This window comes from Suricata suricatta, chromosome 17 (genome assembly GCF_006229205.1).
Source record: "Suricata suricatta isolate VVHF042 chromosome 17, meerkat_22Aug2017_6uvM2_HiC, whole genome shotgun sequence".
Classification (NCBI taxonomy): Eukaryota; Metazoa; Chordata; class Mammalia; order Carnivora; family Herpestidae; genus Suricata; species Suricata suricatta.
In genome coordinates this window covers 10,498,030-10,525,767 of record NC_043716.1, presented here as the reverse complement: position 1 = coordinate 10,525,767, position 27,738 = coordinate 10,498,030, and the positions used below count along the sequence as shown (strand labels likewise).

Below are 27,738 nucleotides of genomic sequence, written 5' to 3'. Positions count from 1 at the left end.
TTTCAGGCTTGGGACGTTGGTTTACTGAGAGTGGAGGCAACATAGGTTTTTAGTATCATGACATCAGAATAGCAAACGCCAGCCTGATATTCTTGGCTCATGTGCGGACAGAGCCACTGAAGATTTCACTCCCATCTAGAACTTCGTTTCTTAGGTTGGTGCTTGTCTTCATCAGGGCTTTCACTCAATAGGCAAATGCTTTAAAAAAAAAAAAAAAGTGTATTTTGAGAGAGAGAGCGAGCACAAGCAGGGGAGGGGCCAGGAGAGAGGAAGAGAGAGGATCCTTAGTGGACAGCGCAGAGCCTGCCACGGGACTCAAGCCCACGAACTGCGAGATCATGACCTGAGCCAAAATCAAGAGTCAGATGCTTAACCGATGGAGCCATCCAGGCGCCCCTTGGCAAATGCTTCTCAGCTAAACTAACTACGTGCTGGCTGCTGTTCGGTGTGCTGGGGTGCATCCTTCCTTGCACAACAAAGCCCAAGAATGGACTATGTTCTTAAGGGGGGGGCTGCATCACAATAGCACAGAAAAGAACTCCTGTGATGTCAGATGTGTTGTTAAGGGATGAGCCTTACAGGAAAAGAAAGAGCAGACTGGAAGCACCAGATGGGGGAGGAGTATGGGTTGCCAGGCCACACTGAGCAGGTGACATTTGAGTCAGACCTGGAGGTGGGGAGTGAGCCAAGCAGATGTGTGATGAGGGGCACTCCAGGCAGAAAGGGACGGCCCAGTTCCCGAGGGAGTGAGCCAGCTGTGCTAGAGGAGCAGGACCCGAAGAGGAGGAGGAGGCGAGGGCAAAGGTAACAAGAACATGGCTGTCGGGGGACAGTGAGGGAGACACACGGAGAGTCAGCCCCTGCAGGACCTCACTGATCCCTGTCATGATAAGGATTTTGGCTTGTACTCAGGCGTCACTGGAAGATGTGAGCAGGGGAGGGACGCGACCCGATGTAGGCTGTAAAGGATTTTGGTAGGTGGTGTGCAGACGGAAGGAGCATGTGCAGAAGCGGAGACAGCGATCAGGAGGCCACTGTGGACCTGGGCGACGTGGTGGTGCCACAGCAGAGAAGAGAGGAGTGGTCCTCGTCTGCACATGTGTTTTGAAGGTAGAGCCAAAAGGATTGCTGATGGGGGCGCCTGGGTGGCTCAGTTGGTGAAGTGTCCGACTTCAGCTCAGGTCATGATCTCACAGTTCGTGGATTCGAGCCCCGCGTCAGGCTCTGTGCTGACAGCTCAGAGCCTGGAGCCTGCTTCGGATTCTGTGTCTCCCTCTCTCTCTGCCCCTCCCCTGCTAGTGCTCTGTCTCTCTCTCTTTTTCTTTCAAAAATAAAACATTAAAAAAAATTTTTTTAATGAATAAACTTAAAAAAAGAAAAAGGGTATGTTAAAAAAAAAAACAAAGGATTTGCTGATGGACTGGATGAGAAATGTAACAACAAATGTAACAACAGCAAGGAGCAGTTCTGAATGATTCCAAGGTCTCTCAGAGGACGGAGTGGCCACCATGTAAAGTTGCTACGTCATTTGTTTCCTATGGAATTTTAACTTACGGAGGTGACTGAGTGAAGACAGAGAGGCCAATGCCATTGAAAGATTTTTATTAACATCTCCCAGGAGGAGGGGGCATGCCGTGTTACATAGGGCCACATGGGGACCACCACGTTTGGGCCACAAAATAGAAGGAAAGCTGAGGCCAGAGTCTTTATTGGGGTTTCCAGGGGAATGACAAGTCAGGGCATGGTAAAGAATTTAGAATGGACTAGTTCTAATAATTCCAGTGGGCCTTGGGAGCATGTGGCTGTCCTTAGTTGTCTAGTACCTGGCTCCGGTGGTGGGATCAGGGTGAGGGACATTGGCTTGCTGTGTGAGCGTTTGATAAGGAGGTGGCTGGAGGCGTGGGGTGTACATGGGTGGTTTGCACATGAATGGGAAGTAGGGAGCCCTTTGCTGTCTTTAAGAACTGGCTGGCCCTGGGAGGGGCAGTGTCTCCTCCGTCAGCAAGGCCACAAACGCCAGAGCATCAAGAATAAAGAAAATATACAGTTGAAACTATTGGCCCTGTAATGAATGGATGCCAAAGGGATAAATCTCAGAAAAAGGAACAGTTGGGACATCCAGGTGGATCAGTCAAGGTTAAGCGTCTGACTTCAGCTCAGATCATGATCTCAAGACTCGGCTCGTGAGTTCCAGCCTTGCATCAGGCTCTTTGCTCTCAGGGATCCTCTGTCTCCTTCTCTACCCCTCCCGAGCTCATACTCTCTCTCTTTCTCTCTAAATAAATAAACTCTAAAAAATAAACAGAACAGTTATATGTTCCAGCTGCTCGAAAGAGACAACCTGAACTCTCCGGACTTGAGCTAGTGGATGTCCGCTGGTCATTCCCACCAAACCCAGCTGGCAAAGGTGGGTACGGGTTCTCCGCTAGTCATCACCAGTCATCGGGGATGCGCTGGCAGCGGCTGTACCCACCTTCCACAACTGTCTCAGGGAAGGCAGAGGGTCAAGTGATCGTCTTTCTCTCATGCGCAGGGTCTGGAAGGAGTGGGCATTGCTTTCCCTGATCAGTGGCCCCAGCCAACTGCAAGGGGGGGAAAGGTGGCCTCGCTTGGGTGCCTGGGGGGACAGGGGAATCGATTTGGTGAACAACTGGTCAGTCTGAGGTGCAACAGCTGTGGGTGGAATGGGTCTGGAGGGAGAGCAGAAGCTCAGCTTTGGATGTGGTAAGTCTAGATAAATGTGCGTTAGACTCGCAAGTAGTAGTGATGTGTGGATCAGGAGAGGGTCTGGACTGGAGTAAAAATGTAAGGGGCGCCTGGTGGCTCAGTCGGTTAAGCGTCTGACTTCAGCCCAGGTCATAATCTCGTGGTCCCTGGGTTTGACCCCTGCGTTGGGCTCTGTGCTGACAGCTCGGAGGCTGGAGCCTGCTTCAGATTCTGTTTCTCCCCAACTCACACTTTGTCTCTCAAAAATGAATACATCTTAAAGAAAAAAAATTGTTTTTAATGTAAGGGGCACCTGAATGACTCCATTGGTTAAGCATCCAACTCTTGAATTTGGTTCAGGTCTTGATCTCCCGGTTCATTTGTTTGAGCCCCCAGTCAAGCTCTGTGCACTGACCGTGTGGAACCTTCTTGGGATTCTCCCTCTCCTCTCTCTCTGCCTCTCCCCTGATCATACCCTTTCTGTCTCTCTCAAAATAAATAAACTTAAAAACAATATGAGAGGCATCAGCATCTGGATGGGGGACTTAAAACCATGAGATGCAGTGAGCTCCCCAAAGGGTTGAGGGCAGACGGAGGGGCCTCCAACATGCAAAACTCATGCACAGGAGGAAGACTGGCGACAGAAGGACTGGAGACAACAGAAGGAACAGCCAATGAGGCCAGAAATGAGCGGCGAACTGGCGGACTGCATCCTGGAGGCCGCATACGGCAGTGCCTTCTATCTCAATGGCACTTACAATGTATGGCTACATACGAGAAGTTCACTTTTCTGACCTTGATGAGAGTGGCTTTCATGGAATGGTAGCAAGTTGGGATCAGAGCAGGTTCAGGAGGGAAGGGAGGAAAAAATAGCAAGAATAGGCAGCCTGGAGAGTCATTTGCCCCCCAGGAAAAGCAAATAAGTTGGAAGTCGTGAGGGAAGGTGATCGAAAGGTTTGGGTTTTGCAAGAGACAAATTATTTTATTTTATTTTATTTTATTGATTTGATTTTTTACTAAAGTATAATTGACACACAATATTACATGAATTGCCAGTGTACAAGATGACCTGCTTCGAATCCTCTGTTCTCCTCACTCTCTGCCCCCTCCCACTCCTCAAAACTAAACATTAAAGGGCGCCTGGGTGCCTCAGTAGGTTAGGCATCTGACTTCGCCTCAGGTAATGATCTCACAGTTTGTGGGTTTGAGCCCCACATCAGGCTCTGTGCTGACAGCTCAGAGCCTGGAGTCTGCCTCGGATTCTGTGTCTCCCTCTTTCTCTGCCCCTCCCAGATTTATGCTCTGTCTCTCCCCCTCTCCCTCAAAAATAAAACATTAAACATTTTTAAATAAACATTAAAAAATTAAAAAATATATTTTTAGGGGTGCCTGGGTGGCTCAATTGGTTAAGCTTCTGACGAACTCAGGTCACAATCTTGCAGTTTGTGAGTTCGAGCCCCGCGTCAGGCTCTGTGCTGACAGCTCAGAGCCTGGAGCCTGCTTCAGATTCTGTGTCTCCCTCTGTCCCCCTCCCCTGCTCACACTCTGCCTCTCTCAAGAATAAACATTTTTTGAAAAATTTTAAATGTATTTCTACAGTCCAGGTAATGGCCACTCCAGAAGTCTGTAAACTCTATTTCAAATATTGCTCAAATGATGTGAACAAACAAGGCTTCCCAGGTTTGGATTTGAAGGACTCAGATCTTCCAAGCAGAAAAGGCCAGTTGCCTAGAGAATGCTTCATATTCGGGTTTATCTCTGGACCCTTGAAGCAGGAATGATTCTCATGTAATTTATGAAGCAACTGGGGCCCACGGGGATTGTGACGGAAGCAGACACAACGGCAGAGATGCCAGGACTCCTGGAAGGTGAGTCATATTTCAGAACATTTCCGTTTCCCCAAATGTAAACTTTGTCGGCACAAGCATAGTTGGGAACGAAGCCCAGTGAGCCATGTCGTGTCGAATTTGGAGACTGAGAAGTATGGGAGACCCACTCGTGGGGACGGGCTCTCACAGGCCTCCACGTTGGCATGGGCCTCTCTAGGTCCCAGGGGGCTTTCACAGAACCTTCTTTAAACCTTACCAAACCTCACACACAGGTACTCCCAACATCAGTCTACCATGGTATGTTCCCTTATGGTCACTGGACTTGGGATTGGAGGCCCTGCTCTCAGATCTCAGCCCCGCTATTGAATAGCTTGAGCCACCAGACCAGGCACTTTGCGTGGCTAGAAATTGCACTTTGTAAAAGGTGGGTAAGAGTTGCAAGCTCAAACCTTACAAAACCCCCTCTCTGGCCTAGAGCCTGGCACATGATAAACACTCAATAAAGGAGGGTGGAGTCCGAGGAGGATGTGAGACCCACAGAGGAGAAATCATTTACAGTGGCCCTGGCGTTCAAGAAAAACTTATGAGCAAACAATATGTCTGGTGCATATTTTCATAGTAACTGTGTTATTCCCATTTTTAAGATGCAGAAACAGATTCAGGGAGGTTAAGACATTTAACCAAGCTCACCCTGTTATGAACCTCAGATCTGAACACATAGTCATTTTCAAGGACCCAATTTCTACCCCCAACTTTTTATTAAAAGCATACAGAAAAGTTGAAAGAATAATTCAATACACACCTACATGCTGTTAACATATGGCCCCTTTACTTTAGCATTTTTTTCTTTAAATGTATATGTATTTGGAACTATTTAAAGTAAGATACAAACATCATGTTCCTTAACTGATATAGACTGAATGTTTGTATCCCTCAAAAGTCATATGGTGAAGCCCTAACCCCCGCAATGTATTTGGAGATTTGTGTTTTCGGAAGGGTCAGATGAGGTCATAATGGGATCTGTGTCCTTATAAGAACAGACACCAGACAGCTTCCCCTCTCTCTTTCCTTGTGTGCATGCAACCTCATAAAGGTCATATAAGGACACAGCGAGAAGGTGACTATCTGCAATCCAGGAATAGGGCTCTCGCCAGAACCCAACCATCCTGGCTCCCTGATCTCAGACTCCCACTCTCCAGACCTGTGGGAAGACTAAATTCTGTTGTTTAATCCACCCAGTGTGTGGTATTTGTCATGGCAGCCTGAGCAGACTAAGACAACCCCTAAATGCCACAGTGTACATCTCAAGAATAAGGGCACCTGGGTGGCTCAGTCACTTAAGGGTCCAAACTTTGGTTCAGGTCATAATCTCACAGTTTGTGGGTTCAAGTCCCACATCGGGTTCTGTGCTGACAGCTCAGAGCCTGGAGCTGCTTCAGATTCTGTGTCTCCCTTTCTATGCCCTTTCCCTGCTCATACACTGTCTATCAAAAATAAATAAACATTAAAAACCTTTTTCAAGAATAAAGACATTGCCCTACATAATCATACCCATGAACATTAGCAATAATTCCATAATACCTAATATATTCTATCCAAAATCAAAATTTCAATTGGCTTAAGAATGTCTTTTTAGGGGCGCCTGGGTGGCTCAGTTGGATAAAGCGTCGGCTTCGGCTCAGGGCATGATCTCACGGTTCGTGGGTTTAAGCCCGGCATCGGGCTCTGTGCTGTCAGCTCAGAGCCTGGAGTCTGCTTCCGATTCTGTGTGTGTCTCTCTCTCTGACCCTTCCCTGCTCATGCTGTCTCTCTCTGTCTCTCAAAAATAAGTAAAAAACGTTAAAAAAAAAAAAAGAATGTCTGTTTATAGGTGCTTTTGAAATGTTAAACCAGATTCTAGGCAAGGCCCACACATTATATCTAGAACAGTCTCCCTGTCGCACCTTTTGGTCACTGACAATTTTGAAGAGCCCCAGCCACTTGTCTTATAAAATGTATCACTTTCTAGATTTGTCTGATGTTTCCTCGTGTCTAAATTCAGATACAGAATTTTTTGGCACGAATTTCACGCACGCGATGCTACTTTATAATACACCGTACCAGGAGGCATCTGATGGCTGGTGGTAAGGCTAAGTTGCGACACTTCATTATTGTGGTAAGCGGATCCGCTGTCAACCTCTACACCAACGAAGAGCCATTAAGGTTTCAGCTCAGCGCTGGAACCCAAAATGCAGGGTTCATCACCCAAGACTCCCTCTTCGACTCCCAAGCTTGAATCCTGCCAGGCTCAATCCTGGCCCAGTAGAGCATGGTCCCGCCCCGCCCCACGCCCCTCCTGCCCCCGCCCCCTGCCCTCCTGGCCCCGCCCCCTGCCCTCCTGGCCCCGCCCCGGTCCTTAGCTGGCGCTGGTGGGGAGGCCCGCCCCGCCGGCCCAGCGGGCGGAACCAATGTGTCTAGCACTCCGCTCGACGTGCCCGTCCGGACTCTGAATCCCGGAGCGCCGGGCGCACGAGGACGCTGTTCTCTGTGCGCTTCCGGGCGCACGCAGTTCGGCCGCCGCCGAGAGGGCGGAATTCCAGGTGCCGCGGTCGTCTGTATCGGTGCGCCCGGTCGAGCCGCCACCATGGGGATCCTGGAGAAGATCTCCGAGATCGAGAAGGAGATCGCTCGGACGCAGAAGAACAAGGGTGAGGGCCGGCCTGGCGGGGCCTTCCTTTCCGCCCGCCTCAGTTTTCCTGTCCGTAAAATGGGGGAACAACTCCAGCGATAGAGCTGAAGCGGGCTCGAAGGTCGCAGAGAAGTGCCAGAGACGTGACCTCGTCTCCCAGCGCGCCCGAGGCAGGCGGGACCATGCTGGTCTGATTGCCAACGATCCCAGTGACTCTGCTTGGTGGCAGACCAGTTGACCGAGTAGAGAAATCCCAGCGCACAGCCAGCATCTGACCCAGAGAGGCACGGTCTGGGTTCAAACCCGCGTCTTCTGGTGGTCGGGCCTGGGGAGTTGGCGCTCTCCCGCTTTGTGCTGGCAAGTCCAGGAGGACACCTTTCACAGGTGCAGCCTCACCCAGCACCTCGGGAACAGAGGCCATCACGACTCGAGTCTGGCGGACCTGGATTTGAACTCCAGCGCCACCAGTACCAGCTGTGAGAGCTTGGAAAGTCACGTCACCTCTCTGAGCCTCAGTGTCCTCGTTCCCCCCGCCCGTCTCATGTTAGCCCACAGCTAGGTTAAACCAGATAGCATGTGCAAAGTACTAGGCACATGGTAAGCACTAAGTATTTAAAGTAAGCCCCAACGTAGGTAGCACATCATGAAGGATCAAATCTAGGCTTCAGAGTGTAAGCGTTGGAAAAGTCTGTGGGAGAAGAGCAGTGGGGAGAAACAAATGCCCAAGAAGGCTTCCAGGAGGAGGTGGGACTTGAGCTGCTGAAGGGCGGGTACTGCAGGTGAGGGGCACTACGGAGGCAAAATCTCGGGAGTCCAGGTGAGCATGGTGTGTGGGTGGGACAGTTCTAGATCTAGAACAATCTAGATCAGGAGGATCTGGAGTCATGGGGGGTAAGACCGGCCAGGGTGGGGCCCGGTGTCTAGCCAGTCCTGCTGTGAGGTTGCGGGAGCAGGAAGCAGGGGATACTAAGTGGCTGCTCTCCATGTCTGTCCTTTCTTGGCTCCATTGAGTTCTGGAGGCTGAGAAGTTGGGGGGCTTCTTTCATTCATTATGTAAGTCTTTTTTTTTTTTTTTTAGTTTATTTATTTTGAGAGGGAGAGAGCATGAGCAGGGAAGGGGCAGAGAGAGGAGAAGAGAAAGACTCCCAAGCAGGCTCTGCACTGTCAGCGCAGAGCTCAGTGAGGGGCTCAAACTCACAAACATTGTGATCATGACCTGAGCTGAAATCAACAGTCAGACACTTAACCAACTGAGCCACCCAGGTGCCCCTCCTGATGTAAATCTTAACTGAGCCCTTACTATGTGCTAGGCACTCTGGTTAAGGCCATCAGCACAGCAGACACATCCTCGCTCTCAGTGGTGCTGACCTTCCAGTGGATAATCTGTAAACTAATAAATAAATAAGATGGTTTCATCCAGCAGTAAATGCTGTGAAGGCAAACTGGGTGATACATCAAGAGTGGGGGTGAGGGTGAAGGTGGGGTCTACTGAGGCGGAATGATCAGAGAAAACCCCCATGAGTGGGGACATTTGAGTTCAGACCGGAATGAGAAGGTACTGGCCATGCAGAGATCTGGGGCAAGACTGTTTCCAGCGGAGGAACGAATGTCACTAAGGCAGGACTGAAGCTGCATTGTTTGAGGATCTGAAGGTCCAGGGCTGGAATGTGGTGATGGGAAAGGAAAGGGCTTGTCATGCAGGGCCTTGCAGGTCATGGGGAAGAGTCTGAGTTACGTTTTCAGGGCAGCGGGCGCTAGTGGAGGGTGTTAAGCAGGGGAGAGACCTAGTCTGATTTCTGTTTTAAAAGCTCCCACTGGCTGCCCAGGATCAAGGAACGTAGTAGGGAGGCTAGACTTGCGGCCACTTTGGCAGTCGTTGGAGAGGGGACGGAAGGGTGATTTAAGGGTTAAGACTTAGTCCTTCCCTTCAGAGGTACTCAGATTCTTACGAGCTAGGATGACAGGAAGGACCAGATGAGGCTGATGGTTCCCGAACCCATTCTTGACCACTTTCTCCTCGCTGCTGTCCAGTCACTTATTCACTTGTTAGACATTTCCTGAGTACGTGCCCTGTGCCGCGGGTGACTGGGAGTCCTGCCCCATTTGAGTGAGGGAAGTAAAGAAACAAGATAGTTTCAAATGGCAGTAAGAGCCATGAAGACAATACACAAGTTCATGAAGCAGAGCGGGGGCCTGAGGAAGGGCGGGGGTTACTGTGGATCATAACAACCACCAACTTTTCTTGGGTGCTTAAGGTGCTAAGCATTATTCTTAGCGCTTCCTTTAAGCCTTACAAAAGTCCAGTGGAGTGGTTACTGCTGATAACATCCCTGCTGTGCATATTGAGAAAATGATAGACAAGAAGATTTAGGAACTTTTCCAAAGTTAGATGGCCAGGAATGGGACTGTGGGCCTCTGCGGGACACTGCCCACCACCCCCTCCGGCTGAGCAGGGGAGACCTCTTTAAACAAGTGACATCTGAACTGAGCCTCAGATGTTGAGAAGGAGCCGGCCCCCAGAAGACAGGGTTGAAATGGAAGGAATAGCAAACACAAAGGTCCTGAGGCACGAATGGTATCAGCATGTCCTGAGGAAGCAAAAAGAAAGCCACCATGGCTGGAATACAGTAAATAAAGGAGAGTAGAAGGAGATGTTGGAGCAGGAGGGAGGGACCAGGTTACCAAGTCACAGCCCACTTTCATAGCGAAGATTTTGTGACACCTTTACCGTCGTGATACACTGCTCCCCATCAGGGGTGCAGCATTTGCACACCAAATTTGAGAAAAACTAGTACTGTGCTTGCTTCACAGCACATATAATAAAATGAGAAAAATCAGTATCATGCCCTAATATAAAGGCAGAGCAAAAGGAAAGTAATTTATAATTAAAATAGCGATTATTTCAATATTTAAATGTTGGGGCCCAGCCAAGATACAGTGACATTATAACAAAGTGGTGAGATGTTTGCACCTCTGGGCAGAATCGCTGGGTATGTGGCCTTCACCATGACACATAACCGGTGCACAGTGTGTTAGGTTGGTGACTCAGGTACCCCACAGTTGGCTGCCTGGGGTCCCAAGGCAATGAGCACCTCTGGGTAATGTCTGAAACAACATGCTAGACTCTTTCCTTTTTTTTTTTTAATGTTTTTTTATTTATTTTTGAGAGACCGAGAGAGACAGTGAGAGCAGGGGAGCGTCAGAGAGAGAGGGAGATACAGAATCTGAAGCAGGCTCCAGGCTCTGAGCTAGCCGTCAGCATAGAGCCTGACATGGGGCTCGAACCCATGAACTGTGAGATCATGCCCTGAGCCTAAGTTGGACGCTTAACCAACTGCGCAACCCAGGCGCCCTGACTCTCCTTGACATGCACAGTAGTGGCATTCCTGGAAATTTCAGTGTCTTTTAACACTGTAAGAAAATGTCCTGACGTTTTCTTTTTGTGAAACAGAATTAGGCTCTAGGTCCCGGTGCTCCTAACCCAGGTTTTCCTCTGCAGATGTCTTAGGGCTGGGAAAATACCATCGCATGGAACAGTTCTTGTCGGTACCAGACTGACTCATATCTTGTGGGTCCCCTGGCTGATAAATGGCACTAGGGACCTCACCCTCACACTGACTACAGAAAACATCCTCCAGAACACCCCAGGGACTGTGCTGTCCCTGTTGGGGACCACTGACAGGGTTGTGCTGTCTCAATAAGGAGATTAGCTTGTATCCTAAGTGAAGCAAGGGGCTAAGGGCACATTGCCATCTTGTCCTGATGTTTCCAACCAGCATTTGGTTGTGTGTGGGGTTGCACCTGACCCACAGGGCTTGGGGACCCTGGATACTTACCTTCTGTCTTGCTTTACATCCTTTAGCCACTGAGTACCATCTGGGCCTGCTGAAAGCAAAACTCGCCAAGTATCGGGCGCAGCTGCTGGAACCGTCCAAATCGGCCTCGTCCAAGGGAGAGGGTTTCGACGTCATGAAGTCGGGTGACGCCCGCGTGGCGCTGATTGGATTTCCCTCTGTGGGTAAGGTCAGTGATGGTCAGCGTGGGCCTTGGGGAGGAAGCAGCCTGTCTCCAAACACGACTGTCTGCACCTCCTCGAGCTGCCTTTCTGAATTCGCTCCAGGGACCGAGCAGACCCGGCCTCCCCCTGGATCAGGTCTCCACCCCTTTATCAGTCTGCATGGTGACCACCGTTTCCTGTCTCCGCTCAGGCCCTGACTGTCCGTCGCACATAGATGTGCACTGAGTGGGCACCTGTGCCAGGCTCCACCAGGCACTGGTAACACGATAGGGAATGATGGTCCTGTGCCTGCCCACCCAGCACCCCCCTTCTTGGGGGAGAAGAGTCAGGACGCAGACAGTGGACGCCTGGAGAGGCCTGATCTGGAGGGGTACGCAGGGCAGGGGCAGAGTTTAGGTCAGGGGTTCAGGAAGGCTGCTCAGACCCACTTCCTCCCCTTCTGGTACCTCCAGGATGCTTCCGGCTCATCCTGTGTGCTCCCTGCCCCAGCCCTAGAGTCGGCCGTTTTTCTGGGGAGCCTGGGTTCCTTTTCTTGGAGGACCTATGAGAAAGCAAGATCTGGGCTTTGACTTACTTCGTAGCAGGATCATTCTGGCTGTCGTGTGGATAATAGGTCGGAAGTGGGGAGCCCTGCTCAGATATAGGCCAAGGGAACAGTGACCAGGGGCTCGGACAGGCGCTGGCGGAATAGCTTTTAAACCATTTCAGCTAAAACGGTGTTCCAATCTGGAAAAACCGATGGACCCAGGTGGCAGGGACCACTCTATTTGTTCTTCCATCTCTCCTGCGGCTCTGGGCCGCGGATTAGGGGCAGTTGGTAGCAGCTCTCACTGCCGGCTCGCTGCAGGCCCAACGCCACTTTGTATGGGTTTGGTTTTGTTTTCCCTTGGCCTGTGTAATGGGTGTGTGTATCACAGGAGGTGGGGGTTGCTCTGGCTCTGCACACGCCTGCATGCGCGCCCACACACACCCACTCTGACAATGCGATTACAGCCACATTGGCCCCTGGCATTTTCACTTCCCCATGGACGTCCGTCTCATTCATTCATTCGAGTTACCTCCTCTCTTGAGGGCTGCCTAGAATCCCGCGCTGTGGTCATAGCGCCGTCAGCAGTCTGCTCCCTCCCTCCCCTGCCATGGTAGCGAGGTCGCCCCCCGGCTTTGGTTTGCCCGCTCGGTGCCACACTGACCGTCCCTGGACCTGGATCTTTGTGGGCCGGAGCTGGTGTTTCTGGAGGACACATCCCGCCTAGCGAGTGCCGGCGGCTCTAGGTGTGGGTTTTCGAAGTGGCTGTCAGCACACGCCATTTACCCGCCGAAGGAGTTCTAGCCGCCTCCACGGGGGACTGTGGAACGTCTCTGGTGTCTGCTCACACACCCCCACACGTGAAGCTGCGTCAGCGCCGGGCTGTGAGCAGGGCCAGGGTCTGCAGAAGGCTTCCCTCCAGGGGTCTGGCAGGGGCTTCTTAATCTTCGGGAACGCTCTGAGCCCAGTGGGACCTTATCAGTGCCCGCTGGGTGCACTGCCCCTTGTCCTCCGTGTGCGCTCAGGAGACACAACACCACTTCTGTGTTTCTGTCAGCTGAGCAGGTAGGATGGGGACGGGAAGGTTGCTGGAGCCGGAAAGTGGTGAAACGCCCTGGAAGGGAGCCACTGTGACTCCCACCCCCGGGGCGCCTCCTCCAGGCCTGCTTGCCCCTTTCAACGCCCATTTGGCCTGTGGCTACGTGGCCAGCGCTCAGATACCCGTAGTGATGGCACTTAGGACTCCTTAGCTGCACGCGAGCAGCACAGGGGCCCCCACCTCAGCCCCTCAGGAGCCCGCTCTGCAGGAGCCCCTCTGGAGAGGCCGGACTATCCCCAACTGTGCCCTCTGCCGGCTGACTGCACCCACAGTCTTCAATCCTGGTGTGGTTTCCAGATCCCTGTCTTTCTGGCCCTTTCTCGTTTTCCCCAATTTTGTGTAATAGAAATTTCCAGAGGCGCAGGAGAGATGGAAGAACAAATAGAGTGGTCCCTGCCACCTGGGTCCATCGGTTTTTCCAGATTGCGCCATCTCCTCCTATTTGTGTGCATTCGTAGGGGCTTTTGTTTTTGTTTTGACTGAACCATTTAAGAGTAGATTACAGGCATCATGCTTTGTTACCTTTGACCCCTTAGTATTTAAGCTTTACCTTTAAAAAAAATTTTTTTTAATGTTTATTCTTGAGAGAGAGAGAGTGCACATTAGTGGGGGAAGGGCAGAGAGAGAAAGGGAGACAGAATCGGAAGTAGGCTCCAGGCTCTAAGCTGTCAGCACAGAGCCTGATGCAGGGCTTGAACTCACAGACCACATGATCATGACCTGAGCCGAAGTCGGATGCTTAACTGACTGAGCCACCCAGGCGCCCCTAAGCTTTACCTTTAAAGGATAAGAATATTTTCCTGCTGAGCCACAAACTGTTTATCACACCAGACAAAATTAACAGTAACTTAATCATCTAATGCCTGGACCGTATTCTGGTTTCAACACTCACCCCAAAATGACCACATGTGGCCCCCGTATGTGTTATTCCTCCATCTGCTTTAATCTAGAACGGTTCCTTTTTTCAAGACCCTAGCAGTAAAGAGACCATACAGTGGTCCTACAGAAAGTCCGTGCTCTGGCGTCATCTGCTTGCTTCCCTGCGGTGTGTCTTAGCTTGTTCATCTGTTCATTGTTTTTCCTGTGAGCCGAAGTCAGGTAGAAACCCAGGACGTGGGGCCTGGTTCCACATAGGAGAAGGGGTGGCCTCGTTTTGCACCATGCCGGAAGGCCCCTGATAGCGGGCTGCATTCCCAGAACCCCTGGGTTAAAGGGAGGGATACCCTGTCTTCGCATAATTGCGTTAGCCTCCCCGCCCCAGGTGACAGGAATGGCCCTGCAGCCGTGTGCAGAAGTCAGGCCCCACTGACATCCTCCTGGTGTCCTTGGCGCCAGTGAACTGTCCTTGCCTGCGAGTTTTGTTAGTGGTTGCAAATGTCGACTTTCTAGTTCTCTTCCTTCCTCACTAATTAGCTGAGGTTCCTCAAGAGAGTAGCACTTTCTCTCAGCAGGGTCACTCTTCAGTTAGCCTGAAAAAGTTCCTGGAAAGGCAGGACAGAGGCTTCTGTGTGTCCTGTAAATGACCAGCAAGGTGTTGGGTCATAGCTGTCCCCCACGGTGACAGGTAAGTGTTTTCAGGCGATAATTCTTCAGGCGTTTATCGTCGACTCCATCCGTTTCACCTTTTGTTTTGATTTTACTTTCCAACCTGCCAAGGCCTCCTTTTCCAGATGAAAAGCCCAGGCTGGGAGAAGCCGCTTTGTTTACCAAGGGCTGTGCCCCTGAGGGTCTGGCCCTGTGGCCAGGGCCACCGCCCTGCTGGGGATCTGGGCTCTCCAGTCATGGGAGAGTCCGGGCCTCCCCGTGCAGAGGCCAAACAACCTCCCGTTAGCCTCCAGCAGCCATCACTCAGAGTCTGGGAGGCCATTGCTCTCGGGCCACCCCGCCTATCCATACCTGTCTACCCCTCCAGGCTTTTATCTTGCCTCGAGTTTCTAAGAGGTCCCCAAGGCAGAGAATGTCTGGATTTGAGGGCCGTGTTTCTTCAGGGTCTGAGGATATGTGAGTGAGATGTGCCCCTAGCCTTCCTGGGTGTCAGTGAGGGGCACGGCCCAGGCAGCCCTGTCACAACTGCATCTCGGGCTTTTTATTCCCGGTGTCCTGCTGACTAGGATGGGGGCAGGAGGCCAGGGCTGGCTCTCTGGCCCTGCTGGCTCTGCCCACTGCTCTGCTGGCCCTCTGGGCCACTGCATCCATTGCTGTGGTCTCGCCATGCTCGGGGCTTGGCTCCCTGGGTGCCTCATCACCTCCTCTAACCCCACTCAGCCCCACGCGGTAGGGGCGAGCGGGTGGCCAGCCTACATATGAGGACTCCGAGGCTCAGAGGATGAAATTTCTTGCCCAGGGGAGCCAGGTCTCTCTAACTCCCCGCCAGGCCATGGCTCTGGTCCCACAGTGAACCGTGGCATTAATGTTCCCATCCAGATCCTTCCCAGCTCACCCCTTCCTGCCTGGCAATACCCTCTCCCGCCATTTGGCTCAGTCTCAGACCACATCTGCCTCCTTGCGCATCTCACCCCTCCCTGCGTGAGCAGCCACTTTGAGTGCCAAGGGCTGTTGCCTGCTTGGAGTTCTCTGGGGCCCAGGAAGGAGTGCAGGGTTGGGTGATTTAGTTGGGGATCCCACTTAGAAACAAGGTTGCTCTGTCCACCCTGGGGCCTCTGAGGAATGGAGTGGCCTTCTGGTGCCCTGCCTGCCCTGGGCTGAGCCAGAGGTGACCTTTCCAGCCTTGTTTTCTTGATAGCTGCCCAGGTCCCCACACCGAGGCTGAGGGGGGAGTCTGTGCTGCTTGCATGCAGCAGGCCCCTGGCCTGTGGGGATTCTCGAAGGAAGCTGAGCCAAGACTCCTCACTACAATGACCTCCTTTTTCTCCTAGTCCACCTTCTTGAGTCTAATGACTTCCACAGCCAGCGAGGCCGCGTCCTACGAATTCACAACCCTGACATGTATCCCTGGAGTCATCGAAGTAAGTTGGGGGTGCTGGGTTCCGGAAGGGAAAGGGTACATGCTTGGGCTTGTGATTATGTTATGTGTGCAGTGTATGGGGTGTCCCTGGGTGGGGGAAGCCTCCACACTGAGCTTCTTGGCCCTCAAGCCCTGGCACCTCGAAGGATTCTGGCTGCTGGAACCCCAGAGATGCCACCAGCGTGGGTTGCTCGGTGGTGGTTGGCTGTATTCCTCTGTTCACTGAAAACTTCAAGGCCTCGGGCAGCTGGGGTCCTGGGGCTGGAGCCTCCATGGAGAAGTGATGTTTCTGTGCGGTGCTGGTCACCGCTAGTGACGAGCATGTGGGGTTGTAAAAACTCCAGAGGAGCCTCTGTGAGGGCTCCTCAGCTCGAAGGTGTGGAACCGGGCTGTGCCGGGCTGTGCCGAGCTGGAGCAGGTGTGGGCCTGGCCCCAAGCTAAGCCCTGGGATTCCAGTAGCCCCCGGGGCTGCCAGCCGTTGTGGGGGTCCTGGGTTCAGGCAAGCCCTTCTGCGGTGACTCTGCCTCCCCTTACCTTCTCTTCCGTGTCCTAGTACAAAGGAGCCAACATCCAGCTCCTGGACCTTCCTGGGATCATTGAAGGCGCAGCACAAGGTAGGGAGTGGGACGAGGTGGGCGGGAGACAGAGTGGGTCTTGGCACCCCAGCCTGTCCTCCTCCCTAGGGATTTGGTGTCCGGGCCTCATCGGTAAACCGGACGTGGCTGCAGGGCTCCACAGGTACGGGTGGGTACAGCGCCCTGTGCTCCAGGGCCTCTGGCCTCACACAGTCCTGGCAGGCCCCTTGTTAAAGCCGGGGAGACTGAGGCCCAGCATGGTGAAGGGACCTGCCCAAGGGCACGCAACTCAGCTGGCAGGTTTGAATTCCCACTTCTACAGCGTGTCCCTGGACGGACCCCTGCAAGGACTGACCACTTATCAGCTGGCTAGTTCAGGCCGTGCTCCTCGCCCTGGGGCGCTGTCCTTTGTTTTGTCTTTGTTTCCTGAGATAGGAACATGCCTGTGGCGTCTGGTGGGAGGTGGCTGCGTGCAGCATTGCGGAAGAGGTCACCAGCTGATGGTTATCGAGCACTGGCTAGTGCCGGGTCCTGCGCTGACCATTATCTCACTTACTCCTCACATAGTCCTGTGACTTAGGAAGTGTCATTATTTCCTTTTCATAGCCAGGAGGAACCTCAGGGACAGACAGGCAAAGGGTCTGCCCTAAACGACTCTCCACCCATCAAGTGGCAGGGCCAGGCTTGGCGCCCACCTCTCTGGCCCAGTAGCCCCGCCCAGTCTGGGCATCGAGGGCTCCTCCCAGGGGGTCCGGCTGCCATCACCTCTGCACACTTCCGTACCCCAGTGCCCCCATCAGGGCAGAGTCCTGTCTACTTGCATTGGGCCGGTGGAAATGGTGATGGTCCCCCAGGAACCTGCTGTCCCGGCCAGCATCGCAGAGCCAGGTGGTGGTCCGGCCACTGTGAGGGAAGTGCACAGGTAGTGTCAGGAGGCAGCTGGCCCTGGGAGGTCACGGGCCCAGCACCCCCATTCTCTGAGGGAGGCAGGTCCTGGTTGCAATCCACACTACCTGATCCTAGTGCTGCGGCCTCGGCAAGGTGCCTGACTTCTGTGGCGGTGGCGTGACCACAGGATCTGATCATTGTGTGGCAGCTCCTAAGTACCTCTTCCTGCCGTGTCTCACGTGGTCCTTTCTGCAGTCCTTGGGTTGGGGGTGGGTTATATCGCCGCACTTTGAGAAAGGGCAGATGTTCAAATCCTGATAGCGTACTAGCTTTGTAACCTTGAGCAAGGGATTGAGTGTCTCTAAACCAAGCTTCAGTTTTTTCATCTGTAAAATGGGCACGATAACACTGACCATATAGAATAGTTGGGAGGCTTAAATGAGGAAATGTGCACGAAGCACTTAGCATGTGGCCTGCTGCAGAGGAGGGACGGAGAGAGAATGTTACTTCCTCTGAGGCGGTGATGTCGGATTACTTTCTAAAACAAGTTTCCATGAGTAAAACAGCATTTGGGTTAGAGAAAAATGCCAAGGGAACCACAGCCGGGGGCTGGCCTATGGCGGAGACCATGGTGGAGCTATAGAGGACAGGAGTCTGGGGCTCCGGGAGTCACACGGGTTGTGCCTGTGTCACTGTGTAACCGTGTCTCTCCGCCTGTCCAGGGAAGGGCCGTGGCCGGCAGGTGATTGCTGTGGCTCGCACGGCTGACGTCGTCATCATGATGCTGGATGCCACCAAGGGAGAAGTGCAGAGGTCCGCACTGGGGGATGGGGGACAGGCTAACATGTCTGGGGGCTCCCTGGGTGTGGTAGCGGGGCCCCGTGGCTCCGGCTGCTGCGTCCCTGATTGTGATGGATGATCCAAGAGGTGCTTGGGCCTCTCACACATGCGAGCAGCGTCAGGACTGTCCACAGCCTTAACCCCTGCAGTTAGCCTGGAGTGTCCTCTCTGAGGCTCACATGTGGCATGGAGATGTCCGGGGGCTGGGGACTGTGGTATGCTGTGATGGCTGAGGCCTGTGCCACCAGCCCCATGCTGGCTCTGGCTCCTGCCTGCAGAGGCCGGGGTGCCTCGGTTGCTACCCAGAACCCACCGGGAGCAGGTCGCAGACCCAGCCAGTCTCCCTTGGACTGAGCAGAAGGTCCAGAGGCTCCTCAGCAGCTTTGGGTTGTTGGGAAGGAACGTTCTGGGTTCCTAGTGGTGGGTAGAAGGGCAGGGCTTCCCGTGTAACACGGGAGCCATTCGGCCTGCCCCTGGACGCCTGTGAAGGTTCGTGTGGGTTCTGCCCAGGTCTCTGCTGGAAAAGGAACTGGAATCCGTGGGTATCCGCCTCAACAAGCACAAGCCCAACATCTACTTCAAGGTGAGGCCCCTCCCACCTGAAGGCCAGGCACGGGCGGGCCCGGGATGCTTGCAGCTGCCCCTTTGTGAGCCGCCCTCCCTTCCTCTCTTTTTCTGCAGCCTAAGAAAGGTGGTGGCATCTCCTTTAACTCCACAGTCACACTGACCCAGTGCTCAGAAAAGCTGGTGCAGTTGATTCTGCACGAGTACAGTATCCTCCCCAAAAGTGGCAGGGGACGGGCAACCGAGACAAGAGGGAGGCTTTGTGGCCCAGGATGATCACAGACCACCCCAAGCCACCCCAGATCCATCCGAGCAGCCGCCAGGAAAGCTGCAGTGACATGGGCCACTTCCTGTCCCTGTTGCCTCCGTGCTCACCAGGCTGCAGGCTGGCCCAGCCACAGCCGTGCACTCCACAGCAGCTCCCTGATTCCCTGCCAGGTACTGGGCACTGGCAGCCAGTCACGTCTGGTAGGAAGATGAGGTGGTGAGGGAAACAGCCCCCGAGGATCGGGGGCTCCTGGCCTGGGGAAGCCTCGGGGAGAACCAGGGGCCTGACTGGTCACTGCTGAAGTAACGTTGGGGGCTGGGTGAATCTCTGGAGGGCAGGGCGGGGTCCCAGGGGCAGGGCAGCTCAGCATATGAAGAAGTCACTTAGCACCTTGCACATAGCCTGTCGCAAGGTGATGAGGCCCCCATTACCACAGGTATGCAAGCAAAGGCAGGGTGGCCTCCAGAGGAGAGCTTTGCATGAGGGAGGCTGGGTTAGACCACTGTAGACAGTGCTCCTGGCACCAAAACCTGGGGTGCACTGAGGTACTTTGGGGAACTTTTCTGGCAAGTGCGTTTTACTTCTTGCCTAACGGGAAAGATTGAAACCACTGATTGACACTTTACGTTTCGTGGTTCCTTTTGGAAAAAATGAGGGCAGGCCCCACACTTTAAAAGCTTGTAAAATGTCCAAAGCAGATGACCTCTGAGGTCCTTTTCAGAACTGCATTTCCTAACTCGGCATCGGGGCCTCTCCCCCGTGGGGGCACTAGGGGTGGCTGGGGGCTGCTGGTGCCCAGGTGGCCCTTAATCCGAGCCCCTCAGAGATCTTCAACGCAGAGGTACTCTTCCGAGAAGACTGCTCCCCGGATGAGTTCATCGATGTGATCGTGGGCAACCGGGTGTACATGCCCTGCTTGTATGTAAGTGGCACCGGGCCCTGGGGTGCGCATGCAGGAGGGAGGCTGGCCCCAGGGTGACCCAGATGGGAGACAGGCTTCCCAGAGGGGCCAGAAGAGCCCGAAGCTGCCTTCCCCCTCACCGCTCCTCTTCCCTGGTGGCTGCGTGAGTTCTGCAGAGCAGCCTAGCTTGACGCTAGGGTTTAGCCCAGCCTTCCCTCCTGGGGTGGACAGCGGCCCCAGGCCCCTACAACGTTTCCCTGTCCTTGAGGCAGCAGGGGAGGGAGGACACTGGCATCAGCCCCGGCCCCTGCCCCTGTTGTGCTGCGGCCCGCGGAAGGAGGTGCCGTGGGCAGGGTCGTGGCATTCGGGGACCCTTTTCCTGCACTACTGTATTCTTTTCCAACCCCAACACCCACCTACTGCTTCTCAATCCCAGGTTTATAACAAAATCGACCAGATCTCCATGGAAGAAGTGGACCGCCTGGCCCGGAAACCCAACAGTGTGGTCATCAGGTGAGGGTCCCAGCACCTTCTTGTGTGTGCGGCCTGTCGGGCCTCCCAGCCATGTTGGCCAGGCAAAGTCCCCACATGCACGCCCAGGACAGAGGAGACCATCTTAATAGTGCCTTTGACCTTGGCCTGGTCCTACCCTGGGTCGGCCTGGGCAGAGCAAATGATGTGGGCTGGGCTCTGGTTAAGGTAACAGAAGGATTTTATCCACCAAGGAAAATAGACAAGAATCATTAAGAGGCTTTATAGTTTAGTCGTTAACCACAGAGCTCAGAAGTCCCAAGGGGCACGTGCGTGATTCAGTTAAGTGTCTGACTTTGGCTCAGGTCATGATCTCACAGTTGGTGAGTTTGAGCCCTAATTCGGGCTCTATGCTGACAGCTTGGAGCTTGGAGCCTGCTTTGGATTCTGTGTCTCCCCCTCTCTCTGCCTCTTCCCCACTCATGCTCTGTCTTTCTCTCTTTCCCAAAAATAAACGTGAAAAAAGTTTTTTTGAGAAATCCCGAGAGTGTGAGACAGATGCTCCTGCTCCTCGGGAAGATGTGGGTCCCACCGCAGGGCACAGGGAAAAGGGAACCCAAGTCCTTGGTGGGTGGGGCCATCCTTGTCCCACCTCCCTGCCCTCCTTACAGGGGTGAGTCCTAGGGGCTGTAGTTTACTTCTCCAGCCCCTGCGGGTTCCTCCTTGGGAGCAGTCCAGCCCGTGTGCTCTGCTCTGCCGGCTTCCCAGGCCTCACAGGGCAGTCTGTACCCTTACACTGAGGCACGGCTACAGGGAACCAGATGCTGAGTGGCCAAGGGGTTGGGGTGACTGGTGCAAATGATGGGTGAAGGTCCCGGATCCCCTCCAGGGCGTTGCCCACTACCACCAAGAGCAGCAGAGAGTGAGCGTCCCTCCCGAAGGGTGGCCTTAGTTCCTCTCCCGCTCCCTTCAGGGGCTGCCTGAGGACGTGCAGGTCTCAGGGCATGAGCTCACCTCCACACCACACCTCCACCTGCTATGCCAATAGCATGTCAGTGGAGGTCAGGTGCCCACTCAGGGTCAAGCTTCTGTAAACGATCCAGCCAGGAGCCACCCCATCACCAAAACCCCCTGCCCCGAGGCTGCGCTGTGCTGGGTGTTCTCCTTCCGGCAGTGTCAGGAGGGAAGCCCCACCTCCCAGTGCCCTGCATCCCCTAGTGATGCCATGTGCCCTCCTCACCGGGATCCCCAGGAGAGACCACTGAGCTCTGTTGGGCATGACCGTGGCGGTGGCCGGAGGCGCTGGCAGCTGGTGTTGAGCTGCTGTCAGAACTACAGGCTTGGTTCCCCATGGGTGCCAGACGGGCCACACTGGCCTCAGTCCCTGGGCCAGCCACATGGAGGCCGGCCCTGCAGCAGTGAGAAAGCAGCCCTCGCTGTCGAGAACAGAGCCCGTGGGGCCGCTCTGACCGGCCGCCTTCCTCCCTGGCAGCTGTGGCATGAAGCTGAACCTGGACTACTTGCTTGAGATGCTTTGGGAGTACTTGGCCCTGACCTGCATCTACACCAAGAAGAGAGGACGTGAGTTAGGCAGCATGTGCCTCCAGAAAACAGGCTGAACCTCACCCTTTCTAGTGGGCGGCCTCGCTCTGCATGCGGCACCCAGAGAGCCCAGTGCCCCTGGCTCAGCCTGCTATGTACAGCTGTCAGCTTTTTCTCCCATTTCAGAGCTGGCGCTTTACAGTAGAGAAGGGCACTTTGTGGATCCTGATGCCCTGGGAGGCAGGGGTGGGGAGGGGCAGGAGATAGAGGCTGTCCTGTGGTTCCCCACCAGGGCAGCAGTAACCCCCCTCCCGGCCTCCTTAGCAAGAGCACGCCCCCTGGGTCAGGTGAGTGAGTACATGGGAACCTTCATCTCCCTGGTCGCACACCTCACAAACACCCTGTGGCGTGGCAGCTGAGTTCTGGCCCTTCGCATCGGCCCTGACCTTGTCGGCAAGGGAGGAGATGCAGCTGCCCCTGACTGGTCACCGGCAGCTGTCCTGTCTTATGAGTTCTGTCCAGATGCTTCACGTGGCTGGACTTATTCTCATGGCTGACCAGGTTGCAGGCCCTCCTGGATTTGGGTTTATTTTTGTTTTCTGTCTTAAAGTCAAGGTTGTAGAACCCTGCACGAGGACCTGTAGGGCAAGTGTGCCGAATAGCGAGGGAAGGTTAAGCCAAGGCTGGGGGCTGGAAGGGCGTCTGTCTCCTGATGGAAGGGAGCCACGGAGCAGCTTGGGGTCATAACTGTGGTTGCCTCCCCCTACTTTTGCAGAGAGGCCGGACTTCACAGATGCCATCATCCTCCGGAAAGGGGCCTCCGTGGAGCATGTGGTGAGTTGCCCAGACTGGTGCGGACAGTGGGCCAGGGAGTTCTCTGTCCCAGCTTCGGGGTTTTGCCCAAGGGTCTCCCGGGTTCCCCCCCCCCCCCCCCCCCCACCGCCCACTTCAATGGCAGAGGGACCTAGCACAGGCTCTGGAGTTAGACCTGGGGTTGCATGCCCGCCCCCTGCCGCGCTGCATCTGGAGCCGCAGACCCCTCCCATCGGCAGGGCTGGCACTGCCTACCCCAGTGGGGTTGAGGGAGGTCCAGCATGTGAGTGGTCGGCGTGCCGTGCTGCCTGGCACGTATCCAGGAGGTGGTGGTCGTCGCCGTGCTGTCATAGCCGTGCTGCAGCCTCAGAGCCACAGCTGTTCAGCTGTTCAGTCAGGTGGAACCTCTGCCCAGGGGCTTTTCTGTGCTGTTATCTCCAAGTTGTGTGTCCCCAGTGCTGGGCTAGGGCTCAGACTTAACCACCTCCATGCCCTGGGCCCCTGCTGCTCCCTGGGCCCCAGCCAGCCCCAGCTGCCGTCCCTGCTCCCACATCCCGCCCCCCAGCCCAGGATGGTTTTGAATGCTTTTTACACTCAACACATTTATCGAGCACCAACGATAAAGCAGCCCCAGTTCTTGCCAGAACGGGGTTCGTCAGGGTCAGAGATGCCAAATACCCAATCCCAGAGCTAAGCAGTCACACGTAAGGGCGAGTGGACCAAAGTAAGAGGACAGGGAGTGACCCTGAGTCGACACAGAGAGGCCAGGTAGTCTTGGGGGAGGCATCCTGTCTGGGCCTGTAGACCAAGTAGGACCTGACAATGAAGAGTTAGGGGTGGTGGAAGCCCTCCTAGGCAGGAGTGCAAGGTATGCAAAGGTCCTGAGGCAGAGGGGCTCTGAGCTCAGCCTGTGGGGTCAGGGAGAAGAGAGTGCACTTCCATGTCTAGAGTTTTGTGGCAGGCACAGCGGTCCCCTGTCCCCTGAATGTGACCCTGCACCATCTTTTATGAAGGTGTGTGAGGCCCTGCAGGAGTAAGTGATGGCTCTAGTGCCTGGGGCGCTGTTCCAGGTCCACACAGGCATCTTCTCGGGTTTTAGTTTTTGGGGGTTTGTTTTCCGTCCAGCTCACGTCTTCTCAGGATCTGTACTGTGGACAGGCGGTGGGCTGGCCTGCCGTCTGGGGTCGTGCGTGCATTCAGTCAGCAAGCCCAGCCCGAGGCCTCTGCCAGCTAGGAATGGGCGGGGCTTGGCCTTGAAGGCTGGCGTGCCCAGCAGGAGCCACATTCCTGAGGTCACTCCTTATGACAGGGGGCGCCCTTGCACTACATGCCTGTTTCGGAGCCTGTGACTACTGAGGTGTCTCTTGGTGAGCCGGCGGCCGTTGGTGCGGGCGCCCCCTTGCCGGCCCTCTGGGACTACCCCGCAGCTCTGCGGGTGCTCTCAACCCTCTCAGGCCCTGGCTGCTTGCCCCAGAGGACGGAGGGCTTCAGCCCCTGCTGAGGAGAAAAGGGGGAGAGAGCAGGACGAGAATGGTTTTGCAGGCTGTGGACTGACAGGTTCAAAGGCCCAGAGGCAGGAGGGAGTGTGGGGGATGCCAGCTGTTTGTCATCAACTGCACGGGGGCAGGAAGTGCTAGACCCGAGGGTGACAAGAGTCCAGTGAGGTAGAGGAGGGGCTTTGGGGCCCTTGCTCCAGAGCCTGGAATGGCCTCCTCCTCCCTGCTCACCCTCCCCACAGGTGCCTCCCTCCTGGGACACCCAGCTGTCCCAGGTGCCACAGAGTATAAATAAAGGCCTGCCTAGATGCTGACGGTAGGGCCCCAGCTAGACAATGGAGCCACTCATACCCTGGCTCCACCCATCCTGTGTCAGCCTCCTCCCTGTGCCTCAGTTTCCTCATCTGGGGGTAACTGACCCCCCACCCCTGAAACACCCAGCCTAGGCCCTGGTACAGATTGAGAGCTGACAAAGGCCCTGCCTCTGAAGGAGTCGTGGGCCATAAGCCCCCCCAGGCAGAGAGGACCTGGCAGGGCTCGGAGAAGTGGGGGGTACAGGGGGCACAGAACAGCAGTGGGCTTCCTGTCATCATCCCATATGTCCTCTCCCATGGTAGAAAAGACAGCTGGGTGTGACCTGCCATTGCCCCCAAGATACAAGTGCAAAGAAACTCTCTCCAAGCCCCGCAGCAAATGGCTCCTAGTGTCCAATACGCTCGAGCGTGGCAGGGCCGGTCTGCCCCCTGCTCCCAAAGCTGTCAGGGTCCCAGGGGACTCCCTGTGGGTGTGCAGCCCCGCTCTGTTGTTGGGGGTCAAGCTGAAGAAGACGTAAAACCCAGAGCCGACCGCTGGGCCAACAGATTCGCTCTCTGCTCTAGAGAACAGTGTTGGAACCACTTGCATGGCTCTCTGCTCATCGCTGGCAGCAGGGTCCTGCCCAGCACGGCCACCTAGAGGAGGCCCCATACGTGCTCAGGAAATGTTCTCACAGGCTCAGCATCCCCACAGAAGCTCTCTCCCCAGCCCCCCTCCACTGCACAACCAGGGGCCCCCAGTCTCCAGGGAGGAGCTGGCTGCCCCTCTGAGGTCCCCTCCTTCCAACCTCCTTGAAGGGCTCTGGGATTCCTGAGGCAGAGGTGGATGACGGCATGGGTGGGAGGCTCCAGGGCACAGGGCACCAGTGACCAGGGTGGTGACTCCAGGCTTAGGTGAAGTGTCTTGACAGCCACTGCCACCCATCTAAAGGAGTATGGCAGGGTCATCATTCAGGCAGGGCCAGCGGAAGGCTGCCAGCAGCCAGGTCCAGACCTTCCACGGATGGCTTCAAGACCATTTCTAATGGGCTCCACAGCCTTTGGGCCAGCCTGGAAGTGGGGGGCGTCAGGACAGCTTGCAGCCGTGCACATGATGCCACCTGGGGTGCAGCTTGTGCTGGTCCCAAGGCCGGTGCTGCAGAGCGCCTGCCTTGGGGATGCTGCTTGGCCCAGACCTAGGGCTTGGGTGTGTGGCCATGCTCGGTGGGCTTGGTGCTCATGTCGCTGTTACCCTCTCCCATCCTCCAGTGCCACCGCATCCACCGGTCGCTCGCCAGCCAGTTCAAGTACGCGCTGGTGTGGGTGAGTCTCTGGGCGGGAGTGGGCCGGGGTCATGCTCAGCGCCGCCCCTGGGTTAGGCAGGGGCAAGGTGTTCATGCCACCCTGCGTGGTGTCCCAGTTCACGGGGTATGCATGCTGACCCGTTCTGGACTTGGGCCGCTCCCGTCTTGGGATCCAGGGATGGTCAGTCCATTGGGGACTTCCTCCTGTATGGGGGTGGGGAACGGTTTGCCAGCGCTGGGGTCCCCATTTCAGACTGGCATTCACACACCCTGCAACGTGTACACCCACCCGCCTTCCTCCTGTAATAGCTGTCAGCCTCAGCCTTGCTCAGTAGGGAGGCTGACATGGCCCCTCTGGCTTGCCCCCCTCCCCAGGGCACCAGCACCAAGTACAGCCCACAGCGGGTGGGCCTGACCCACACCATGGAGCACGAAGACGTCATCCAGATTGTCAAGAAGTAGCACCTCTCACTGGGCCCCCTGCCTGCCCACCCTGTCTCCCCGGGGAGTCAGCCCCAGCGGGACACACCAAAGCCCAAACAGGAAAAATACAAATACATAGGCCCCAGGAAGGGGTCTCTCCAGTCTCTGCTGTTTCCAGAAGTTTCTTCAGTAGGCAGATGATGAAGAGTGTTGGGCAAAGGGACATGGTTGGGGGACTGGTGGCATTTTCCATGAGCCTGGCCCCTTGTGTCGGGGTTCTGTGTTTGGCAGCCTACCCCTGGCCCTCTTCAGGCACCGGGGGAGAGGGGCAGGCTGCCTGCTACCCCGGAGCTGGGGTCTAACGCTGATGGCTTGCTTGGTGCTGGGGCTGGCACCAACCCTGCCCGGGTCCCCTCGAAGCCGTGGTTACTGTTGTTGCCCCTCGGTCCTCAAGAGCTTGCCTGCCCTTGGGGAGGGGGCTTCCCAGGACAGACCCTTGCCCCTCTCCCCCTCAAGGGCTGCCCCATGGTGGCTATAGGCCCCAGCTCATGCCTTCCTCGGCCTGAGGAGCAGGCACTGCCCGCCAAGGGCAGCCGCTGCCCAGCACGGACCCCAGGACCCGGAGCCTGCACGGACACCTGGAACAGAGGCTTTGGCTCTTGGTTTCTGTATTTCTTCTCTAAGCCCCTGGTCTCTGTTCTCCGTTCTGAAATAAAAGAGTGAACACAATTGCTTTTTAGATTGAGGACGGCTCTGTCAGTTTGGTGAACTCCAGGCCAGGTCAGGGCCAGCACCAAGAGAGGCGACCAGAGGGGGTTGGAACCTGGTCTGTGGGAGAGCAGGCCCAAGGCTGGACTGCAGAGGAGAACGTGGGGTCTTCCTTCTCTGCCCTGGAAGGTTGGCCAGGGGCTGTGGGCCCTGGATGTGGCACCTTCTGAGGCCAGGGCTGGCTGCCGTGGTAAGCTGCATCCCCAGAAAGTCCTTGAGCTCTCACAGCGGGGAGCTCGGAAGGCAGAAGTGGACAGGCCTGGAGAGTCCCTGCTGCATACCAGGGTCAGTGTGGGGCTGTCTCCGCAGCACCTTGCCCTGGGCTTATACAGTGCAGAGCTGGGGTTTGGATCCCAGTTGGGTCTTCTGAGCCACGGAGGAGGCTTCCTGGAGGAGGTATGCCTCTTGGGAATGAATGGTAACAGGTTTTGTGGTGCTACTAAGCACCGGGCTGGCAGGAGACATAGAGGGCTCCCCTGGGGAGGGGGTCTTCAAGTCCAGCTGGAGTGTGGAACAGGCCCACTGCCCAGCTTTCCAGGCTGTTCTTGGCTCCTCTGTCAGCTGCTGGGGCTCCTTTCCGGAGACAAAACAGGAATAATAGACATCATTAAATATACATGGGGCCCCAGGCGGTCGGCGTGGTGGGCTGGGCCTCCCTTCCCCACAACGCCGAGCTGCTCTGTGGGGCTGGCTGTGCTCCTGGGGCCAGCCACAGGACCCCTGTTCGGTGGCATGCAGGCAGCGAGCAGGCCACGGGATTCAGGTAAGAAGACCCTGGCCC

The 27,738-nt window shown here is 55.3% G+C and overlaps 1 protein-coding gene and 1 long non-coding RNA gene across 3 annotated transcripts; one reads left to right on the top strand and one right to left on the bottom strand.

Moving 5' to 3' along the window:
* Nucleotides 1–6,836, bottom strand: LOC115282853. The gene is made up of 2 exons (XR_003904772.1): nucleotides 6,636–6,836; nucleotides 1–198 (listed from the first exon to the last, which is right to left on the bottom strand). It is a non-coding gene; the product is annotated as an uncharacterized LOC115282853 (long non-coding RNA).
* Nucleotides 6,837–7,006: 170 nt separating this feature from the next.
* DRG2 (developmentally regulated GTP binding protein 2) lies at nucleotides 7,007–26,928 on the top strand. Of its 2 annotated transcripts, none has more exons than XM_029928010.1 (13): nucleotides 7,007–7,222; nucleotides 11,066–11,226; nucleotides 15,723–15,812; nucleotides 16,365–16,425; nucleotides 17,997–18,087; nucleotides 18,625–18,697; nucleotides 18,796–18,886; nucleotides 19,771–19,868; nucleotides 20,284–20,360; nucleotides 21,811–21,899; nucleotides 22,636–22,694; nucleotides 25,732–25,769; nucleotides 26,142–26,928. In XM_029928010.1, exons 1-13 carry the CDS (start codon nucleotides 7,159–7,161, stop codon nucleotides 26,179–26,181), a joined length of 1,032 nt encoding a protein of 343 aa, XP_029783870.1. In that variant the 5' UTR covers nucleotides 7,007–7,158; the 3' UTR covers nucleotides 26,182–26,928. The 2 variants fall into 2 exon arrangements, with proteins under 2 accessions (XP_029783870.1, XP_029783869.1); XM_029928009.1 differs by having other exon boundaries at nucleotides 7,013–7,222; nucleotides 25,732–25,785.
* Nucleotides 26,929–27,738: the final 810 nt, after the last annotated feature.

What these genes read in the sequence shown, in the direction of transcription:
- DRG2 (XM_029928009.1), top strand. Translation starts at nt 7,159, where the DNA reads ATGGGGATCCTGGAGAAGATCTCCGAGATCGAGAAGGAGATCGCTCGG. An exon ending in AGCCCAACATCTACTTCAAG is followed by an intron (nt 18,698 to 18,795) that starts GTGAGGCCCCTC and finishes CTTTTTCTGCAG; the next exon opens with CCTAAGAAAGGTGGTGGCAT. An exon ending in GTTGATTCTGCACGAGTACA is followed by an intron (nt 18,887 to 19,770) that starts GTATCCTCCCCA and finishes CGAGCCCCTCAG; the next exon opens with AGATCTTCAACGCAGAGGTA.